Source organism: Eurytemora carolleeae, unplaced genomic scaffold, assembly GCF_000591075.1.
Source record: "Eurytemora carolleeae unplaced genomic scaffold, Eaff_2.0 scaffold31, whole genome shotgun sequence".
In the NCBI taxonomy this organism is placed as follows: Eukaryota; Metazoa; Arthropoda; class Copepoda; order Calanoida; family Temoridae; genus Eurytemora; species Eurytemora carolleeae.
The window spans coordinates 223,802-244,030 of record NW_019396511.1 but is presented as its reverse complement, the minus strand read 5'-3'; the positions used below and the strand labels follow the sequence as shown (position 1 = coordinate 244,030).

At 31.4% G+C, this 20,229-nt stretch overlaps 2 protein-coding genes across 4 annotated transcripts; both read right to left on the bottom strand.

Annotated features, from left to right (window-relative positions):
- Positions 1-626: 626 nt before the first annotated feature.
- On the bottom strand, positions 627-1,838 carry LOC111704644 (solute carrier family 22 member 6-A). The gene is made up of 2 exons (XM_023476942.1): positions 1,650-1,838; positions 627-1,237 (listed from the first exon to the last, which is right to left on the bottom strand). The coding sequence occupies exons 1-2, from the start codon at positions 1,821-1,823 to the stop codon at positions 1,064-1,066; spliced, it is 348 nt and encodes a 115-aa protein (XP_023332710.1). The 5' UTR covers positions 1,824-1,838; the 3' UTR covers positions 627-1,063.
- Positions 1,839-2,805: 967 nt separating this feature from the next.
- Positions 2,806-20,195, bottom strand: LOC111704638 (organic cation transporter-like protein). 3 transcript variants are annotated; one of them, XM_023476932.1, is made up of 14 exons: positions 20,106-20,195; positions 18,279-18,502; positions 16,040-16,102; positions 14,933-15,004; positions 13,650-13,690; positions 12,419-12,484; positions 12,081-12,198; positions 10,675-10,729; positions 9,947-10,070; positions 9,371-9,451; positions 6,781-6,846; positions 5,645-5,729; positions 3,655-3,764; positions 2,806-2,957 (listed from the first exon to the last, which is right to left on the bottom strand). In XM_023476932.1, the coding sequence occupies exons 2-14, from the start codon at positions 18,479-18,481 to the stop codon at positions 2,821-2,823; spliced, it is 1,221 nt and encodes a 406-aa protein (XP_023332700.1). In that variant the 5' UTR covers positions 18,482-18,502; positions 20,106-20,195; the 3' UTR covers positions 2,806-2,820. The 3 variants fall into 3 exon arrangements, with proteins under 3 accessions (XP_023332700.1, XP_023332701.1, XP_023332702.1); XM_023476933.1 differs by having other exon boundaries at positions 2,842-2,938; XM_023476934.1 differs by lacking the exons at positions 2,806-2,957; positions 5,645-5,729 and having other exon boundaries at positions 3,658-3,764.
- Between the last annotated feature and the right edge of the window lie 34 nt (positions 20,196-20,229).

The following is a 20,229-nucleotide window of genomic DNA, read 5'->3' as shown; positions in this document are numbered from 1 at the left end:
ATATTAAGATATAATTATGAAAATATAAATATCACTCCCGGTTCCAAAAATACTGTATTAAAGAGAGGTTTCCTTTGATCGAAGGAACAAAACATATTTGAACAACTCTGGTCAATAAGAACACAAGAAAGCCAAAAATACCACCCAAAGATGTCCAAGAGTCAGAATAAAGAAACTCTATTCTAATTCCTTTATCTTTGCAACCAAATGGTGTAAACCATTGATCTTTCAAACTTTGGACTATTTAATCTAACATAAGTCTTAATTTGAAAAATCAAAGGACTACAACATCGGGTGCAAAGATATAAGGATAACAAATTTCTATATTTATACTAACTGACAATATTAACAACCTTAGAATTTTGGTAAAACCGGTATTATTAAGTCTGCGTTCTTAAGTCCAAAATTTGAGATTTATGTCTTTTGTCTATAACAAAAAAGATGAACAATTCTTAAGAATAAAAAGCTGAATAAAATTGTTACATGTTTATCACAGATAAATTGAAATACTGATAAAATTTAGAAAAATACAAGTATATATAGAAAGTTAAAAATAATATGCAACAAGTAAAATGCTTTAAGTAAGTTTTTACGTTTATCTTAAAAATTAAATTCTGATTTAGGACCCAATAATTTTTTTTACAATTACATCTTAGCACTCGCAAATAAAAAGTTTAATTATATAAACAATTACCAAATTTAACAGATATACTTGGTTTCAGATCTTGTCAATGATTTCCTCATAATTGAGGTTGTGTGAACATTTAAAAAAATGTATTTGGAAACAAAGTCTTTCATTAGTGTCGATTGTAATTGTCCAGAGGTTAAAACCTATGAGTAAAATAGAGTAATTGTGGCAACTATTAAACTTATTGTGATAAGTACATATTCCCCCGAATTATAGCTATCCCTTCTAGGTTTAGGACCACGTATATCCAAATCATATCAATTAGACTTCTAGTGATGTCTTCCTTCAAATTAAATCCTTTAACTCGATCCCAGAATTCAAAAGACCAAAAGCTATGGCCTTTGAGGGCATTTAGATTAATCGCTCATGTTATCCCTAATCATCTGTTTCACTTTTATCCATCTCTTCTTCAACAATCTTCTTCAAAGTTTTTTTTCTAAACAATATTTCTTCCTTGTTATTTTCTGCCTTTTTCTCTTCTTCATTTTTCTTCTTTCTTGTTGCCATGATCTCCCCCTCATCTAAACTATTTGGAAGGTTTTCACAGTCCTGGCAAAGTTGAAATAATATAAAATCCATCAGTTAACAGAATGTTGTAATGGAACTGTCGTTCAAATCTTGATTAATAATTATATACGGCGGAACGTAATCTGATCAAAAATGTGGATCTAATTAATACTTTACCGTCGTAAATCGGGCATTGCCATCTTTGTATCGAAGGTCACTTGAACTCACGCTTACAGTCCCATATTTTTGTTTTAAAATGTATGCTAACTTCATTCAATTTTGTTATAGCAGTTTTCTAAGTAATTATTGTGCTCTATACTGTGTGTATATTAGAACACTGAGCTATTCAATTTAATTGGTTCCTGGATTTACTATAAAAAATTTGAGATATTTCTAGAATGATTTTTAAATTGTCAATAAAAATAAGTTTTTAATTGTTCATTATTTCACTTTCCTTTGTTTCCGGATGAATGTAGAGAACAGCCAAAGCTGAGATGAATGCTAATACTCCGTAGATAAGAACTGGTAGCATTGGTTTCTCCTTGTCCAATTCTACCAGGAGGGGGGAGATGATGGCTCCCAATCTAGCTGAGCTTGAGCACAAGGATAACGAGGAGTTCCTAGACATAAATCAGGCATTATAGACTTTAAGCGTAATTTCAATTTATGGAGTGGGTTGGCCGATTCACAACAGCCTTGTCTTAACAACTTTTCTTCAAAAAGAAAAACAGAACCCATAGAAAACTTGTTTATAAGAAAGGAATAAAATTAAAAAGTTCTAGAAACATTGAAAGTTATTAAAATATTCCAAATTACTTCTACAGATCAAAGAAAAAAATGCAAATAGATTTTCTATTTTTCTTTGACAAGAAAATTATTCAATTTTAAAACAGAATTCAACACCTTTATCAATTATATATAAGAATTAATTGTTAATTCATCAAAAAACGACAATTTTGCCATTTTCAAATGAATAAAAGCAACTAGAATTCTTTTTACAACCGCTAGACCAACCAAAATAATATGACCTCTGAATAGCAAGAGATTTGAGAAGTATGAAGTGAATGACGTTGGAATCAGAAAATTGCAATAACAACACTAAATAAAATCAAATCATGCAGCTACCCCCCCCCCAAACTAGAAAAGAATTTCCTAGTTCAAGAATACAGTGAGATCTTATAGCTTGAACCATATTAAAAATTAAAGTTAAAATTGATGTCTTGAAATTAATGATTCTTATCTTATCCATTAACTAATACAACTTCACAAACGTAAAAACTTAGTTTCCATCTCCCGTCTTTGATTGTGTAAGATAAAATATTGAAATGATTTCTATACGACACTGCAGACGCGTGACTCAATTTCTGTAAAGAAATGTCTAATTCGCATCGGTACCCTTAAAAGCTTTATATAATTATGAATAAATTTGAAATACATAGTAGTTTCTCAATAAAAGTGAATACAGATTAATGCTGCAAAACCAGAGGAAATTAAACCTTTTCCAAAATAGCAAACGTCCAATTGGTTAAATATACTCTTAAAGGGAACCATTGTGAATCAAACATACCTGACATGAAAAATCACTTTAAAATACAACGATAGTCTCCAAAATGATTACATTGGCTTTAGATAATGAAAGAATTCCTTTCCTTGGCGAACATTCCATGAGGGATAACTGCTGCCAACAGTAAACTTCCTGAGGTAAACACGAATCCAACAATCATTAACCTTTTCCTTCCAAACCTATTCATCAAATACGGACCTGATAACATTAAATCAAATCAAATCATATCACATCAAATCATATCATATCATATCATATCATATAATGTTTGATCTCCTATTTTTCCTAATCTGCAGATTAATTTGATCTTGCATTAATAGCTAGGAATGTGTCCAAAATGCAACGAGAGTGTCAATTTTGGCGCCGCGCAATCACTTAGAGAACTCTCATTGGTCAGAATCCAGCAATGATAACCAATAGAGAGGATTAAGCAGAAAATCAATTTAGCAATCGGTATTAAGGGTATCCAATACCAGAGTTCATAGCTTCAGATCAGATGTAATGGGCATTACATTGTATTAGCCCTTTCTATCATGGGGGATGTATAAAATATACAAAATAAACATTGCCGTATTTTAATAAAAGAAAACTGATACAAAACAGATAAATAAAGTGTTTTTGTTTTGGAGAAATATTTTCCTACGGAGAAATTAAATACCTTAAAAAAAGAAAAATTTACAAACACATGTTGTGGCAAGACATGTGTTGTTATTTTATCCATTTTATCATATTTACTGAGACATATCTTTACATTTTTCTGAATACGGAGGAAGGCATTTGTAATAATAAGGATTATTAGCAATTAGTAAATTTCCTCTTTATTAAATTTTACTCAAATTATTTTATAGATCTTTTTATATTATTTTTAGTTCATTGTGAAGAAAATATTGCTTACTGATAAAGTTAGCTGGGATTTCCATAAGTCCAGCCAGGAAGAACACCATGTAAACATTACTCCCAAACTCAGGTGTATGGAGAGCTATACCATAGTATACCAGACCAACACTAAACATTTGTAAATATCAGATTCTGATGAATATACTTTATATAGATAGATAGAGGTATACCATAGTGTACCAGACCAACACTAAACATTTGTAAATATCAGATTCTGATGAATATACTATACATATATAGATAGAGGTATACCATAGTACACCAGACCAACACTAAACATTTGTCTATATATAAATGGTAACTTGAAATCACGTTTTTAGTATATTAAAACTACCTTCTCAGAGGTAAATAAATTAACGTAATTAACTCTATAAATTAATAACACTAAACATTTGTAAATATCAGATTCTGATGAATATACTATACATATATAGATAGAGGTATACCATAGTACACCAGACCAACACTAAACATTGTTAAATATCAGATTCTGATGTTGAAGTTTTTATTTTTGGGGCCTATGTAGTGATTAAATCGTCGGATCGCAAGCGTACATACGATTTTGAATTTTTTATCGCATTATTTTTTTAGGTCTATCACAAACCCCAGGTGGTCGGATGGCTCAGTCCCAATATTTTGAAAACTAAATATTTGTATTTTCCGTTTCTTGTTAAATGTTTGCAATTATGTTACATTTTTGGTTTTACATGTATAACATTTTAAATGAGTTACTGTTGTTATAACAGACTAGACCATACGGAAAATTAATTTTAAAACTTTTTTTAAGTAAGATTAAGTACTGTGTATTTGAAATTAGAATAATAAAAAATAACATCACAGAAATAATTATTCCGTGTTTACATATTTCATGTTGAGAGACGACTTTTTTAATGCATGATAATTTGAAAAGGAATATTGCATGTTACACAACTATAATTTAAAACATGATAATTTGTAAGAAACAAATCGTAAAAATATTTATTCAGTTGTATAACTAATTAAGATATTCTGATTAAATATTTGGATAATATATGAGATAATCTTCCTATCTGCGCACAATGTAATAATAAAGAATAAAATCTTATATTTTCATTCAAACGTTATATATCGAAAATGTTTACAAAAAACATTTCGAATACTTAAAACATTATACATAAAAAATGTTTTCCGGAAACATTTTAAAAGTTTGAAATTTTGGAAATCAATATATTATATCGGTTTGATCGCTGTACATAATATAACATTTATCTATTTATTTAAAGAAAATTTCTGGGGTTGTTCCTAACTTCCTGGCCCCAGACAATCCCACCCATCAGCACTCCCCCTACCGATACGCATATCAATCACACCTGGGGTCATCTGTTTAGTCCGCTTAAGGCATGTTCTATTGCTGAACCCAGGATGCAAGCGTACCCGGGTAATATACATATGTGCCGAAGTTTTCAGGTAAAATATTAACAAAAAAAATAATTTTTGATGAGAAAAAATACTTGACATTAATATTTAATAGGCAAGTTTTTAAACCCCTTTCTTGATTCTTTATACCCAAAATTCAATTATTTCCACCTGAAAATTATTTATTTTTCCGAATACAACAAACTGAAGGACGTGCAATCTTTTATATTTTTATTAAAGCTTAAAATCAAGTGACCCTCTATGCAAAGATGACAATGCCCAATTTACATTAGTATTTCTTAAAGCTTTGTTAGATTAAGTATGAAATAGATATCAATGGTTTTGTTTTGTTTTAACTGTTTTTTTTTTATTTATATTCTCTCTAAAAAGTGATTTACGCAATTCTTGCTGATAAGAAACAATTAAGAATTATAAGAAATAAAACATTTCGTGTCAGAAAAACGACGTTATCTTCTAAATGTTTGACAAGATAAAGGGTTGTAAATCGGGCATACCCATCCTTAAATTGAGGGTCACTTGTAACTACGCTTGCAGTCCCTTTAAGGTATCATTTTAAAATCGTATTGACTAGCCTGAACCAGGAGAAGGACATGCAGAGTATATTTCTCCCAATATTTGGAAACTGAAGAATACTTAGTAGCCCAGGAACATGGGTTTCTAATACCACTTCATTCAGATTCTTGAAATAAAAAACGGGGAAAAGTGTTCCTTAGACTCATTTAAACCCGAAATAGAAAACATTTATAATTTCTACGTAAAATTCCCGATTTAATGATTTTATAGTTTTAAAATACCTTGATTTTTTATGATTTAAGGGAGATTAAGCTAAGTAGAATATATGCAAATATTAGGGTACTTCAAAAAAATCAAAATCTTGATATTAAAAAGGCACTAAACGGAACGAAGTTCCGCCACGAGATTCTTCTCTTCTTGGTTTAAAAATTCCAGGGAGGCTCTTTTGAAAATCAGTCCCCCCCCCCCTTAATTTGGGTTATACACTTTTTGCAAGTGTACATATTATTTTGTAAAGTCGTCCCTCTTCCTTAAAGAAAATCCTTTTTTCCAGTAGCTTAGTGTGCTTTAAGCTTTGCAGAAAATAACTGGGTTTTAGGGAAATAAATTAATTTATGGGTTAAAAGCAAATAAAAATGAAGTACAATTTTTTAAGTCTTCCGCCAGAACATCGAAAGTATATAACCCCGTTTTTGTTGTAGAGTAATGAAATAAAAATCTTATGTTTGGCTAATTTCAACAAAAGAAGGAAACAACAGAAGGATTGCAAAAACTGTGCGGTATATTTTTACTCTGTTTACTTAGTTTATCACATATGGAAGAAAAACAGAATTTAAACTAAATAAATTATATTTTCAAAAATACGAAAACAGATTTAAACCTCCGGCTAAAATGGAATTAGAGTAACCTTCGGGAAATATTTATAAAAATAAAACTTTGTATTGGATTAAATAAGGAATCTTTTTCCAAGAGAATTCAGACATTTTTACCAATGTTAGGGGGGAGAGCGGATAATTTCCCGTGGTTTAAAAATGCATGCTTACTCGGTTGAGCGAAACTGCGCCCTCGGGTGCTATTTCTAGAATCAAGTGGCGACACATTTATACTTTATCATAGCCATGGTTAATGTTTTTTAATGAATTGCTCCCCCCCACTGGCCAATTTAATGTTTAGTTTGAAGATGATATTTGCCTACCTTTAAATGGTTTATTATTCCAATAAGATATCCTCTCAACTATCTTTTCAGCTTCATCTATCCGCCCTAAATAATATTTATTTGTATTTATTTTAATTGAATTATTTTTTTGTCGTGGATTTTCATAAGTATTTCTTCACATTTTTGAAAAAAATAAAATATTTAAATTTGAATTTGAAATTAAATGGAATAAAATACAAAAATCTTCAGACTTTTGCCCATCCGTTGCAGTTGCAAACATAGACGTGTTTTACTTTCCCGACCAATTAATGTTATTCCCGTCTAATCTTATCTTTTCTTGAAGTTGAGTTAGATATTTCTAAAAACTTGGAAGATGTGGGTGGGGGGGGAGGGGTAGAAAGAGGTGGGGGGATTCTTAAGTGAAGCATATTCTGTTTAAGACCTACAGCTTTCCTATTTTGTTTCAAAATCCAAATTAGTCAAAACTACAAATTTGATGGTTTTAAATTTAATCTTTAATAACAAATATTTTAATATTTACAAAATTCGTCAAATGTTATGGTCCAATTAAGCCTAATTAAATTCCTTAAATACCATAAATCTTAATATTAACAAATATCCAAAGAGGAGCGAGGGAAGGCAGGCGGCCATGAATCACTATTTCCCTTTCCGTACCACATATTAGCTTTTTTCTAAGTCTAATGATTATTCAATTACTGACTTATTATACTAAATCCATCTTAAAATCAGTCATTAACCAATTTTGTGATATTTCAAGATGCAATACTCAGTCAAATTTTTCAAAAATTTCATTGTTAAACAGTTTAAGAATTCAACACACAAAATATTAATCTTAAGTAGAATTGAAAAAATGGTTTGAGTTGTGCTTTTTTGCGTGACGCGGCTGGATTACACTTTAAAGGCCCTAAATATACCATTTAAAAAAGTAGTTTTGCCCGGAAGAGTCAAATGTGGTGGTACGGAAGGGGAAATAGTGGTGGCTCATGGCTGCCGGAAGAGAAAAAAGCTAATATGTGGCACGGAAGGGGAAATAGTGGTGGCTCATGGCTGCATGCCTTCCCCCGCTCATCCAGAAGTACTTTCATGTATGCATTGTATGTGAATACTTTTTCTCAAAATATCTTTATCCATCAAATTCAGTAAACAATTATTTTATCTGCTTAAGAATATATTCTTATAGAGACTGCAAGCGTAATTTTAAGCGACTCTCTATACAAAAGATGGCAATGCCCCAATTAAAACGGTACCCTTGAAACCTTAATCTGATCAAAAATGTGCTCATTTCTGTGAATTTCTCAAATACAATTAACGTTAGCACAAAACAGCAAACGAAAATAAACAGTTTAACAATAACAATTTATATAATTCATACTTATTCAGACAAAGCTTTCAAGGGTACTGTATTTAATCGGACATGTCCATCTTTGTATGAAGGCACGGTGCAGTGGTTTAAAAAAGCAGATTTCATGGACAACAGTTCTTAAACGGCTATACAGTACTAAAAGGCTATACAGTTCTTAGAAGGCTATAACTTTTAAACTATTTTGACTAGAAATCCGTACTTTGTAAAAATAATGGGTGCTATCCTTATTTCGCGATCTTAATGAAAAAGTTAGATTTGCATTTTTTTGGAAAATGATAACTTATGAATTAGAATCTTACTCTTTTTATTCAATGTTTGTGCCTCCATATCAAACGAATGGCTCAACCAAATTCAAAAATATTTTTAACTAGTTCCCTCTCAGGTAATTAAAGGAAATGATCAAAAAAATTGAATTTATTTGAAATAATTTTTTTCTTCTTCTTAATTTTCAATTTCCATCATTCTTGAAATCAAGGAAGCCCTTTTTGTGGACATCATACTTTAAACTTTTATTGTCTTCACAGTTACAAATTTGCCACTTTTGAGACATAATTATTAACGTAAATGAAAGAATTAAATTTTTTTTTCATTTTGAAGGTTATAATTTCCACGCCATTTTTTCTGCTTCAAATTTAAAATTGTTCCTAAACCGGAGCAGTGCTCAAGCTGAACTGTAATCCAATGGAAAGCTAACATCTTCGAGATTTCAAAACATTTATGGTTTGGTATGAGCAGCACTGCTCCAGTTTTTGAGTTAATCCAGAATTTGTGAAAATTTTGGAGGGTAAAAATGACTAAAATTTAACATTTTCGTTTAACTTGTTTTGTGTTTTCGTCATTTTCCAATAAAAAATTTATATACTTCTGTAAAGTCTTTAACTAATAAAATTTATAAATCACGTCAGAAACATTTTTTTAAAACTCGAGTAAAAATAAACATAAATATGCTGATAAAAAAAAATAAAAAATAGCAACAGTTTACTAAAACTTTTGAAACATCACAAAAGTAAAAATCTTTATGTCTTAATACTTTGTTTCTAGAAGAGCTTTTAACACATTTTTTTCGGTTCTTAATCGGCCTATAATTCACCTATCTGCAACAAAAGCTTTTTTTCCATGTCTACAGTTTAAACCATTGTGGAAGGGTATCTTGAATTTACGCGTACAGTTCCTTTAAGAATATGAACAAGTAGAAAAATCTGCAGTCTATAAAATCTAGCGGACCAAGTATATATATGCACTTACCCACTGAAAGAAGCCATTTAGGGGATTCAGGTTGAATCCAGTACAAACCAATAAATGGAAGAAAGCACAGAGCAATAAAAACTAAAAAAAAACATTAATTAGAAATTTCAACAGTTTTTTTGACTTACAAAATATTTTACAGATAAAGCAATTTGAATGAATTTAAATATTCCCCCCTTAAGAAATATCTTTCGTGCTTCAAATAAAAAGTTTCCAAAAAATAAACAAACACACTCATGAATCAACACAGTGATAAAAGCATACCCGGTAAACAGTAAAACCCATAAATCGTGGAAAGGGAAGACAACATTTATGAAATTTTATTTATCCTTTTCCAGTAGATTGTAAATCAAATTGGCAAGTAGAATGGGTCTTATAACACTCAATAGCGTATTTTATGTTTAATTGACTATCTAAAATTCTAAATTAGGTCTTGACAGTTTTCTTCATATTCCACAGTTTCACCGCTGCGTGAAAAAAACTAAGTTAAAACAGGTGTCAAACAACTTGCCAGTTGATATCAAATTTTTCATATTTTCCCCCCTCAGAGCATCTAAAATTCTAAAAAATTCCTACCTTCAAGTTGCTTCATATCTGGTATAAGATAAACAATAACCGGTAGAAGCATATATCCAGATGACCAGCCCAGGGCACCGGTCATATTACCCCAGGTTCTCCATTTACTACCTACCATCTCTACCTTTAAACAAAATTAGATAATTTGTATCCAGGTCTCTTGATGTTTATTGTTTAAATTCTTTATTTTTTATTGTGTAAATATTTTGAAGAACTCCTCCCACCCTAGGGAGGGGGTGCAGAGGCGCCATGATCCCCGCAAAAATGATCTCCGAACCTCAGGATTTGCAGAATTACCTCCAGGCCCCGCAAAACTGGTCTCCCAGCCTCAGTGACGTCACCAAGCCTTCCGCCATTCTGTCTCCACGCCCCGCATTTTGGTCTCCGCTTTTTGTTTTTATTTTTTGTTTAAATTTATTGGCTTAACAAAACATAATTTTTTTTATTTTTCCCTGAAAAGTAATTTTAGGGAATAAAACCCTAAATATACCTAATTTCCGGGTGATTTTCTGAAGATGTGAGGGGGGGGGCGGTTAAAAAGAAAATATACATTATATGATTAATATTAGAATATTATGCGCAGGAAGAAAGTGTAATAATCAAAATTATTGTATAATATTAAAAGAAAAACCGTGGAATAATTTTGATTATTCACCGAAAGGCGCAGCCTGAGGAGGAAAAGGGGATGTTTTAAACCAGAAATTAGAAGGGTTTGAATAAAAATCTACCTGTATAGTAAACCTGACTGTTATCATTCCTATAGCGGAGGCACCCAGCAGAAATCTGAATATAATATAATATAAGAAAATATGCTAGATTTCATAACAATATCTGTCTAGTGTCTAAAGAGGGTTTCTCCGTTCTACTTTAGAAAATGGGGTGGGGAGATTTTAAGGGGTTATAAGTAACTCCAAGGTCAATAAATATACTTTGATTACTTTTTAAAAAGCTGGCTTGATTACTTCTATATATATACTTTGCTTGTCTGATCGTCTGTTTGTTTGTTTGTATCCAATGAACAACAAAACGGCTTAAACGATCGGGCCCAAATTTTGTGTGTGCCTTCACATGTCCCCAGGAAGGTAAGGTTTATAAATGATCAAATTTTTTTTATTTTTTTTCAATGAAATCCACAAATTTTTGTTGTTTTATTTATACAATGTATACACAAAACAAAGAGAAAATGTTCACAATTGAAATAGAAGATGGGCGCAGCTTAGTCGAAATTGAATTGAAAGTGAATTTGTTGAGAATGAATAAATCTATTTTGTGTCAAATAATCAAATAATCAACATTAGCTAAATACTACCAAATACCCTTGTAAAATGATATTATCCCCCCCTTAAAAAGCGAGATTATAATTAATAGTTAATTTACATTTATCAATTTACACTTTTTTGTAGCTTTGAAATCCTGTGTAGTGTGTAATGTGAATATCTATTTTAAAATAACATATGTTTGAACCAGTTTTCTTGGGAAAAGCATCAAAAAGAATGTGACAAAAATCTTTGTACATTGTACACCCCTGAATATCTTTCAGAAAATCCCGGATAATAGAATCTTTTTTAACAAAACATTTCTCTTTGATGTGAAATCCAGTTTAAAATTAGATATAGATCAAAAGAAAAAATGAAGGAAAATATGTTTGAAAAGAGAGGGAATAGAAACTTATTCTATCGACAAAATATCAAATCTATTTTCTAGGGGTATAAAGACAGACATTATTATACAAATACTTTTTGATTTGTACAGATCTGCGACAAAACCTTCGTTTATGAATTTATGACTTATTTCAATCTAAATTGGAACGCCTCTTGGCCGTATTTTAGTTCATATTTAATCTTTTTAAAATAATTTTCTAAGAATTGAAAACATGGATGTCAACTGGCAATTTTACCCCCGGTGCCTTTTCCCTCTAAATATCATTAATTTCACCCCTCAAATACTGATCATGTTATATTATCTACCTGAGAACTATCCAATATATTACCTACCTGAGAACTAACCAAGTATATTATCTACCTGAGAACTAATCAAGTATATTATCTACCTGAGAACTAACCAAGTATATTATCTACCTGAGAACTAACCAAGTATATTATCTACCTGAGAACTAACCAAGTATATTATCTACCTGAGAACTAACCAAGTGTAGAATGATGAGGTGATACCTCCCATTACACCAAAAATAACTACTCCAGCCACCAGACTGAAAAATACGGGTTTTCTCCCGTAAATATCTGCCAACACGCCTGAACAATAAAATTAAGAAATTAAATCAATGCACTAATTTTCCATAAAATAATCGCTATTATCAGATTCAGCGAATATAACACTAGAACTGTTATACCTATCAATAAAATCTAGGGGAAAAACATTGTTTAACCCCCTGTAAATATTTTCAATAATTGATTCTTGATGCTCTGGAGGAAAATTGTGATTTTTCAAGATATATATTTACCCTGTAACTACCTGAGAGAAAAACTCCGATTAAACATCCGGAAAAGAATACAGACTGGGCTATACTATCCATGCCCTCTAAAACAGAAAAACTTTAAAGGGACTGTCGTTAAAGTCTCCGGTGACCCTCAAATTCAAACAAGAAATTCAAGCTTCATAAAGAACCCCTGAAAACCTTTATCTGCTCAAAAATAAAAATTGGAAATAATCAATTTTTTAAGTGTAAAAATGGAAATTTCATCATGTTTTAGGTGTAAAAATGGTAATTTCATCATGTTTTAAGTGTAAAAATGGAAACTGTTTAATTTTTTATCAGACAACATTTTTAAGGTATCATTGTGCATCGAACATGTCACAGCCACTCCGTTGTACACTCGCGTTTAAAAGAGATGTGATAATTTTACTATTATTAAATTAAAAATAGATACTTTCATCTCTATTCAATCTTTATGAAGAGAGAGAAGTAATAAATTCCCCCCCCCCCTCTTCTTTTTTGACTGCGCAAGTAATTTTAACTTCCCAGAACATCGGACATTTATTAAAATATCGATATAACTGTCTCGGCATAAAAAGATGCCTTTAACGATGGCAACCATTGTTTCCTACACTTGAAAACAAGGTTTTTAATTTTCACTAAATAATTGAGTAACCCTTTAGAAGACTTTATTGAAGGGAGACCAAATCTAACATTCCCATCATTATTTTTTAAGAGTTTTGGTTAATATTTTTAATCTCGTTCTTTGTGGGTAACCTGGTATATAATTTCTTTATTAAAAGGAGTGTTCGCGAAAAATGAAAGGGGGTATAGGCTTAATGCGATAAAAAAGCGCTTTTGATTGCTTCTAATCTTACTTCTATTTTTTGCGTATAGAAGGAGAAAATTGTTAAAAACGACTAATACCGAAGAACGAAGTATCCATACAAATTCAGAAAGATGCAATATATGTGGCGAAAGATAATCGATGATCATAGGGTGTAATATCTGAATGATTTGTATGAAATTAAATAGATTTTTTTACGGTCTAAGTCGTATGTTGCATCTTTCTGAATTTGTATGGATACTACATTCTTCGGTATTAGTCGTTTTTAACAATTTTCTCCTTCTAGACGCAACAGATAGAAGTAAGATTAGAAGCGATCAAAAGCGTCTTTTTATCGCATTAAGTCTATACCCCCTTTAATTTTTCGCGAACACTCCCTTTAAGTGTAAAGGGAGGAATTTATTAGAGCTCAGATTGCTTACCTTGATCACAAACTAAATTCCATCTTTGATGAATGGTAGATCTGAAATAAAGGAAATCATCAACACTTCTAGTCAACTTAAAGGGACTGTAAACATGATTTCAAGAAAACTTTATTTTTTGCGTCATGTCAGATTCGAATCTACTCGGCTATCTTTTGTTTGATCATCTCTAAAGAAGAATTCTTTGTTTATCAGGCGGAAAAAATATAGTCCAGAGTCCGAATTTAATGAATTTGAGCCGTGTCTTAAATCCACAAAAACCAGTTTCAATTGTAATTGTACTTAATGTTTCAATTGAAACATTAAATACAATTTCACGTGGAACCAACCATTTTTAAGCCGCGAATCAAATTCTTTAAATTCGGCCTCAGGTAAATTGGTCGAAGCAGTTTATGAGTATACTCAAGTTTAATAGAACTATTTTTAGTTAGAAAATGAAGAATTCTTTATTAAAAGCAACTAAAAGTAAAAACTTCTATTTTCAGTTTTACAATGAATTGGAACTGACGTTTTGAAGAGAGGAAGGAAAATTGTTTTGACTGCACTACATTTAGACAAAATAAACCTTAGTATACAATTCACAGTAGAAGTGTGGGATCTGTTTGTTTACCTGAATTGTGATTGGTTTAATATATAGTTCATACATTTCTCCTGATCTGGTCCTACACAGTAGTAGTGTGGGATCTGTTTGTTTACCTGAATTGTGATTGGTCGATTATAAAGTTCATACATCCTACACAGTAGAAGTGTGGGATCTGTTTGTGTACCTGAATTGTGATTGGTCGAATATAAAGTTCATACATTTCCCCTGATCTGGCCCTACACAGTAGTAGTGTGGGATCTGTTTGTTTACCTGAATTGTGATTGGTCGAATATAAAGTTCATACAATTCTCCTGATCTGGTCCTACACAGTAGTAGTGTGGGATCTGTTTGTTTACCTGAACTGTGATTGGTCGAATATAAAGTTCATACATTTCTCCTGATCTGGCCCTACACAGTAGAAGTGTGGGATCTGTTTGTTTACCTGAATTGTGATTGGTCGAATATAAAGTTCATACAATTCTCCTGATCTGGTCCTACACAGTAGAAGTGTGGGATCTGTTTGTTTACCTGAATTGTGATTGGTTTAATATATAGTTCATACATTTCCCCTGATCTGGTCCTACACAATAGTAGTGTGGGATCTGTTTGTTTACCTGAATTGTGGTTGGTTTAATATATAGTTCATACATTTCCCCTGATCTGGTCCTACACAGTAGTAGTGTGGGATCTGTTTGTTTACCTGAACTGTGATTGGTCGAATATAAAGTTCAGACATTTCTCCTGATCTTGTCCTACACAGGATTCATCAAAACTAGTTCATGCACTATTAAATCAAACATTTAATATCAGAATGTCTTTTATGGGGAAAGTCTACGAATTTATAAGAGTTGCATCCCTGAGTCGAGAAAACTGCTTAAGGTTGGCGGTCCATTAAACTTATAGTAGTAACCGGAAAATGGTGGTATTGTAATCGTATTTTTATTAATCACAAAATGTTGCAAAGATTTTTATTTCTAAAATGTGAACAACTGTCAGGTTTTACAATCACCGTTTCCAAATCCTTTCTGAATAATAAAAAGAAAGAAGACAACAATCAATCCACAGTTATCTTCCGTTTAAATAAAGAATACTCTATTCAAATATTGTAAACTAACAAGCCCTATTATACACGTGAAAACAGGATGAATATCGTCTATATCATGTCGTTAATCTGTCGCTTTGGATCCGTAATTTGGGAATTATTTGACTGAAGTGTAAAGAATATTTTATAAATAAATCCGTCATAATCCTTACATATTATAAAATTCTTTAAATTAATCAAACAATTTTTGTGAAAAATATCTTACAGTGGAACTCAGAAAACTGTAAAATGGGAAGACGACATTAAAGCAATCTTTTGCGTATTTTATGCTATAAAAAAGCAAATAGTTTAGCTTTAAACTAAACTCATTATGTGATATGAGAATTTGTACAAGAAAATAGCTAAACTGCTGTATTTCATGACTATTTGGGATTAATAAAGTTTATCTTCCAAACCAAATCAAATCAGACTAAAAAGAATTTCCTACACCCACACGCCGAACTGAATATACTAAATTGGGAATACGATTAGGTTTTACAATTTGTAATAAATACATTTGTACAGGTTCGATGCCGGACATTTAATTTGAAAGGGTGTATTACCATCATTTATAAAAAGTGAGTTGTTTCCAAAACTTCGTTTTCTTTGTGATTTTTTGATCCTTCGTTAACAACATTGTTCTTCCATCATTCAACAGTTTTATGGGTCCCAGTGTACAGTATACAGTGTACACGTAATTAACGTAATATTAAATTAAATGCATTCCTAATGTTTGGTGTAAAGTGATCTGCGCACGTAAAGTTAGTTCTCATTCCAACAAACTTTAAACTAGAAAGAAAACTTTAAACTAAAAAGAAAACTTTAAACTAGAAAGAAAACTTTAAACTAAAAAGAAAACTTTAAAGTAAAAAGAAAACTTTTAACTATAAACACACTTAATAATAATAAGAAAACTTTAAAATAATAAGAAAACTTTAAAATAAAAAGAAACTTTAAAATAAAAAGAAACTTCAAATTAAAAAGAAAACTTTAAATTAAAAAGAAAACTTTAAAATAAGAAGAAACTTTAAAATAAAAATAAAACTTTAAACAAAAAAAACTTTATAATAAAAAGAAAACTTTCAACTAAAAAAAGAAAACTTTCCACTAAAAAGAGAAAACTTTATGGGATTTGTGCTGTAATTGCATGTCACCTTTTACTAAAGTATAAAAAGGCACCGCTGTGAACCGGACATGCCCCTCATTTAATATAGGGTCAATTGAAATTACAAAGACAGTCCCTAAGTTCAAATAGAACAAATAAAAGTGAAATCATAACGTGATCAACTCCGCTATAATATCAAGTTTATTTCCTTAAAGGGACCGTATGCGTAATTTCAAGTGACCCTACATGCAAAGATGGCGATGCAACACACTTAAAACCTTAATCCAATCAAAAATAGAGAACACTGACTCACAAGATTCTTTTAAAGGGAGAGACCGGCTAGAAATGATAGTTGAATTGAAAGTGAAGTATTTTAGAGAAAAACTTTATGATTCATTTGATACCAATGAGACATTTTTACGGTGTACAATTTTTAAATAAGAGCGTAAAGACGTTTTTAATATTTCACCAGTTGATTCAGTCAGCAGAAGAAACGTCTTTTTACATTTCTTAAATAACATAGCCAAAACATGAAACAAATACTATTCTGCAAACTAGTTGCATGCATACAAACGTGTTGAGATAAATAATGAACTTTAATCATTAAAAATAGTTATAAAAGTTCATTTTAATATCTAGAATCAGGGGCGTATTCAGGAATTTGTCCAGGGGGGGGGCTTAGCCCCCATAGCCCCCCCCCCTGAATACGCCTCTGTCTAGAATGATTTATGCAAATTCTTTCAGCTAGAGCCGATCGCTTGTTGGAGATTTTCTTTATTTTGATTGTGAAGACGACATTTTAAAGAAATCTGCGAATAGAGTTATAGAAACAGCAAAGACGATGATAATAATGAAATAATCGATTCTACGGTTCTACGTTGGCTTTCACATCGATAATTTCTTTAAAGAAATTTGTTCCTAAACAGCAAATTAGTCTAAACAATAATGTGTTTTACAAGTTCTGTCAAGTTTATTAAATAATTGCAAAAAACGTCTCTCCTGCTGATAAGAACAACTGTTGAAATATTACAAACACGACTTAAGGCTCTTATTTAAAAATTGTTGGCCGTAAAAATATCTAATTGGTATCAAATGAATGCTAAAGCTTTGTTCTACAATACTGCACTCTCAGCTCAACTACCATGTCTAGCCGGTCTCTCCCTTTTAGCCCTAGTAAATTGGGCATTGCTATCTTTTATGAAAAGTCATTTGAAAGTTTACAGTACCTTTGATATAGATCTTAGAAGAATGGAGGGGGGGGGAGGGGGGGGGGGGGTTGTAACAAGTTACAAAATACGTAGATAAAGGAAAATGAATCCGAATCCTTTTCATAAAATTTGTTTGAAAATGAATACTCAAGATGAATAACAAAGATGAAAGGAAATTTATAAGAGGATAATCCGAATCCCACTAGTGGAGTACCTGTGTCGTTAAACAGGAATTCATGTTTTCAGAATTATGAACTTGCAAGGGGTTGTAAACTTTTTTTTAATTAACCCTCCATTTAAACCATCTAAACCTCTATTTCAATAGCAATGATTTAGCCTTCATTAAATATCCTCCACAAAAAATGACGCCTCTAGCTCCTGTAAAGGGAGATTTGTCCAAAACCCCTTTCTAAACCGAATGAGCGGAATTGTATAACAGTAAATTAAGTAAAATTCAATGCAATACCTTAGAAAAAGTTAGCAACAAAGTACATCTTCGAGACATTTCATAGGTCTGAAGTTTTAGGCTAAAAAATCAAAAGGGATTGAAAAACTTGCCAGTTGATATCCTACCTCCAGAGCATCGACAATTTACCCCCCCTCTTACTTTTGTCGAAATCTTTCTTAATAGAGAGAAAAGTAATTAAGTTACCTTAATGATATCCAGCAATGAGGAATAGTTACAAAGTATCCAACAGCACAGATAAAGAACTGGTACGGACCAAAATCTCCGATTGTCTGAAGAATCGGATCTTTTCCAGATTCCTCATTATTCTTGTCATTTATCATCAGATTCTCATCATCGTCCTCGTCATCTTCTTCTCCAAGAAGCTCTTCTCTCTCAGCAACAGTCATTTTAAGAGAAACAAAGAGTTTCTGAAATATTCATAATTAAATATATAACAATTACAATCAACAGAGCTGACGGCGAAAATTTTATGAGAACGCTCAACTGCAGCCGAGAAATTTTTAAGGGTTAACGCTGAAAATCGGAGAGTATATAGTATACATGTTCATCTAGAGTTAACCTGGGTGAATTTTGTACACCATGCCACTAGCTTTACAACATTTAGATATGTAAAATCTGTCCAAAATTGTATCTTATTCTAAAATTTCTACCACAAGGTCATTAGATGAACCTAAATGTCAATGAGGAAGTTTGACCTCTGGAAGAAAGTATATTATTGAACCGTAGAGAGGAGATGAAATGTACAGATTCAGATATAGACTAATTTTTGCTTCAAATCAAATAGGGCCAGGGATTGTAAAACAGCTCCCTGATGTAAAATCAAATCATACTTTGATGGGATGGCTTAAGGCTTTTAAATTCGTTCTTTATAAGGAATAACATCCTTCAAATCTTTAAGATTTAGTTTAGAGATTTCATTGTCAGCTCTCATCAAAGGATGAGGTAAGTTCAGGGGAGACTACTTCTTATTCGCTTGCTTTGTGATAACAGTTAGCTTCTTAATAAGGAAAATTGCTCACTTAAACTACATTGGAAGATGTAAGGGGATGCCGTCACAATCCCTGCCAAGAGAATAATTATCAAATTTGTAATAGAAAAATGATATAAAATGATTTTAATAAAATGTACTCCAGTGGAAAACATAACAATATGTCTAAAGAAATTATTAGTTTTAATCATCTTTGTCCTTTCCATAGAATTGCTCGGCTTTAAAAATAAACTTGGATAAAGTAAAGTTAGTAACACAGTTCAAGATCAACTTGAAATAGAGAAAAGTTTGAGAATCATGAATCGAAAACTTGAAACATTTTCCACTTCTGCAACTTACACAATTTTTGGAATACACCAAAATCAATATTTTCTTTAAGTACATTCAAGAGATTGAGAAGGAAAAATTGCTTTAAATAAAATAACTAATAATTTGTACAAAAAAATCAATAAATTTGTTGTACTTCGTTGTCAGGAATTTCACTGTATGTACAATAGATATAATTAGATAAAATATGATATAACTGTCGAGTTAGATTCCATGATACCCAGGAGGAATAGGAATTCTGTATAAATTCTCCCTAGAACAAAAATAAAAACTTAATTATTATGAGATAAAATCGTTTGAATTTAGAAAAAGTTTATTTAAAAAATATATTCCAGTGGACTAGTCATATTTTTTGTAAAAATAAACATAAAAGTTTAGTTTGTTAAAATTCAAAGGATCTGCGGTTGTAAATAATAATTTCCAATATGCATTATCGACGAGAAACCCATTTGTTTTAAATCAGACAGAGCTTTTAAAAGGACTGTAAGGGAAATTGACCCTCCATTAAAAAATGGCAGAGTTAGAAAAACGACGATATCTTCCACATTTTTGAACAGATTAAGGTTACATGGTTGCAGTAGTAAATCGGGCATTGCCATCTGTGCTTAGAGTGTCACTTTGAATTAGGATTACGGTTGATATCCTATATGTTGTAATTAAGGATAAAGTTCCATTTAGGAGTAGTTTGTACATACCTTTCAATTTGCACAGGCTGTACGCTGTGCTTTAGATCTCCTACGCATTTATGATTCCTACGCGTCGAGAGATGTTTAAACTTCTGATCACATTTAGAGCATCCGTAGGGTCGCTCCCCTGTGT

Bases quoted from the DNA above. Each gene is read 5' to 3' on its own strand.
- LOC111704644 (XM_023476942.1), bottom strand. From the start codon at position 1,823: ATGTCTAGGAACTCCTCGTTATCCTTGTGCTCAAGCTCAGCTAGATTG. The intron at 1,238-1,649 runs GAAAGTGAAATA...CAACTTTGCCAG, and splicing joins ACATTCATCCGGAAACAAAG to GACTGTGAAAACCTTCCAAA.
- LOC111704638 (XM_023476932.1), bottom strand. From the start codon at position 18,481: ATGACTGTTGCTGAGAGAGAAGAGCTTCTTGGAGAAGAAGATGACGAG. The intron at 12,199-12,418 runs GTAGTTACAGGG...TTTATTGTTCAG, and splicing joins AATCGGAGTTTTTCTCTCAG to GCGTGTTGGCAGATATTTAC. The intron at 9,452-9,946 runs GTAGGAATTTTT...GTTTTTTTTTAG, and splicing joins AGATATGAAGCAACTTGAAG to TTTTTATTGCTCTGTGCTTT.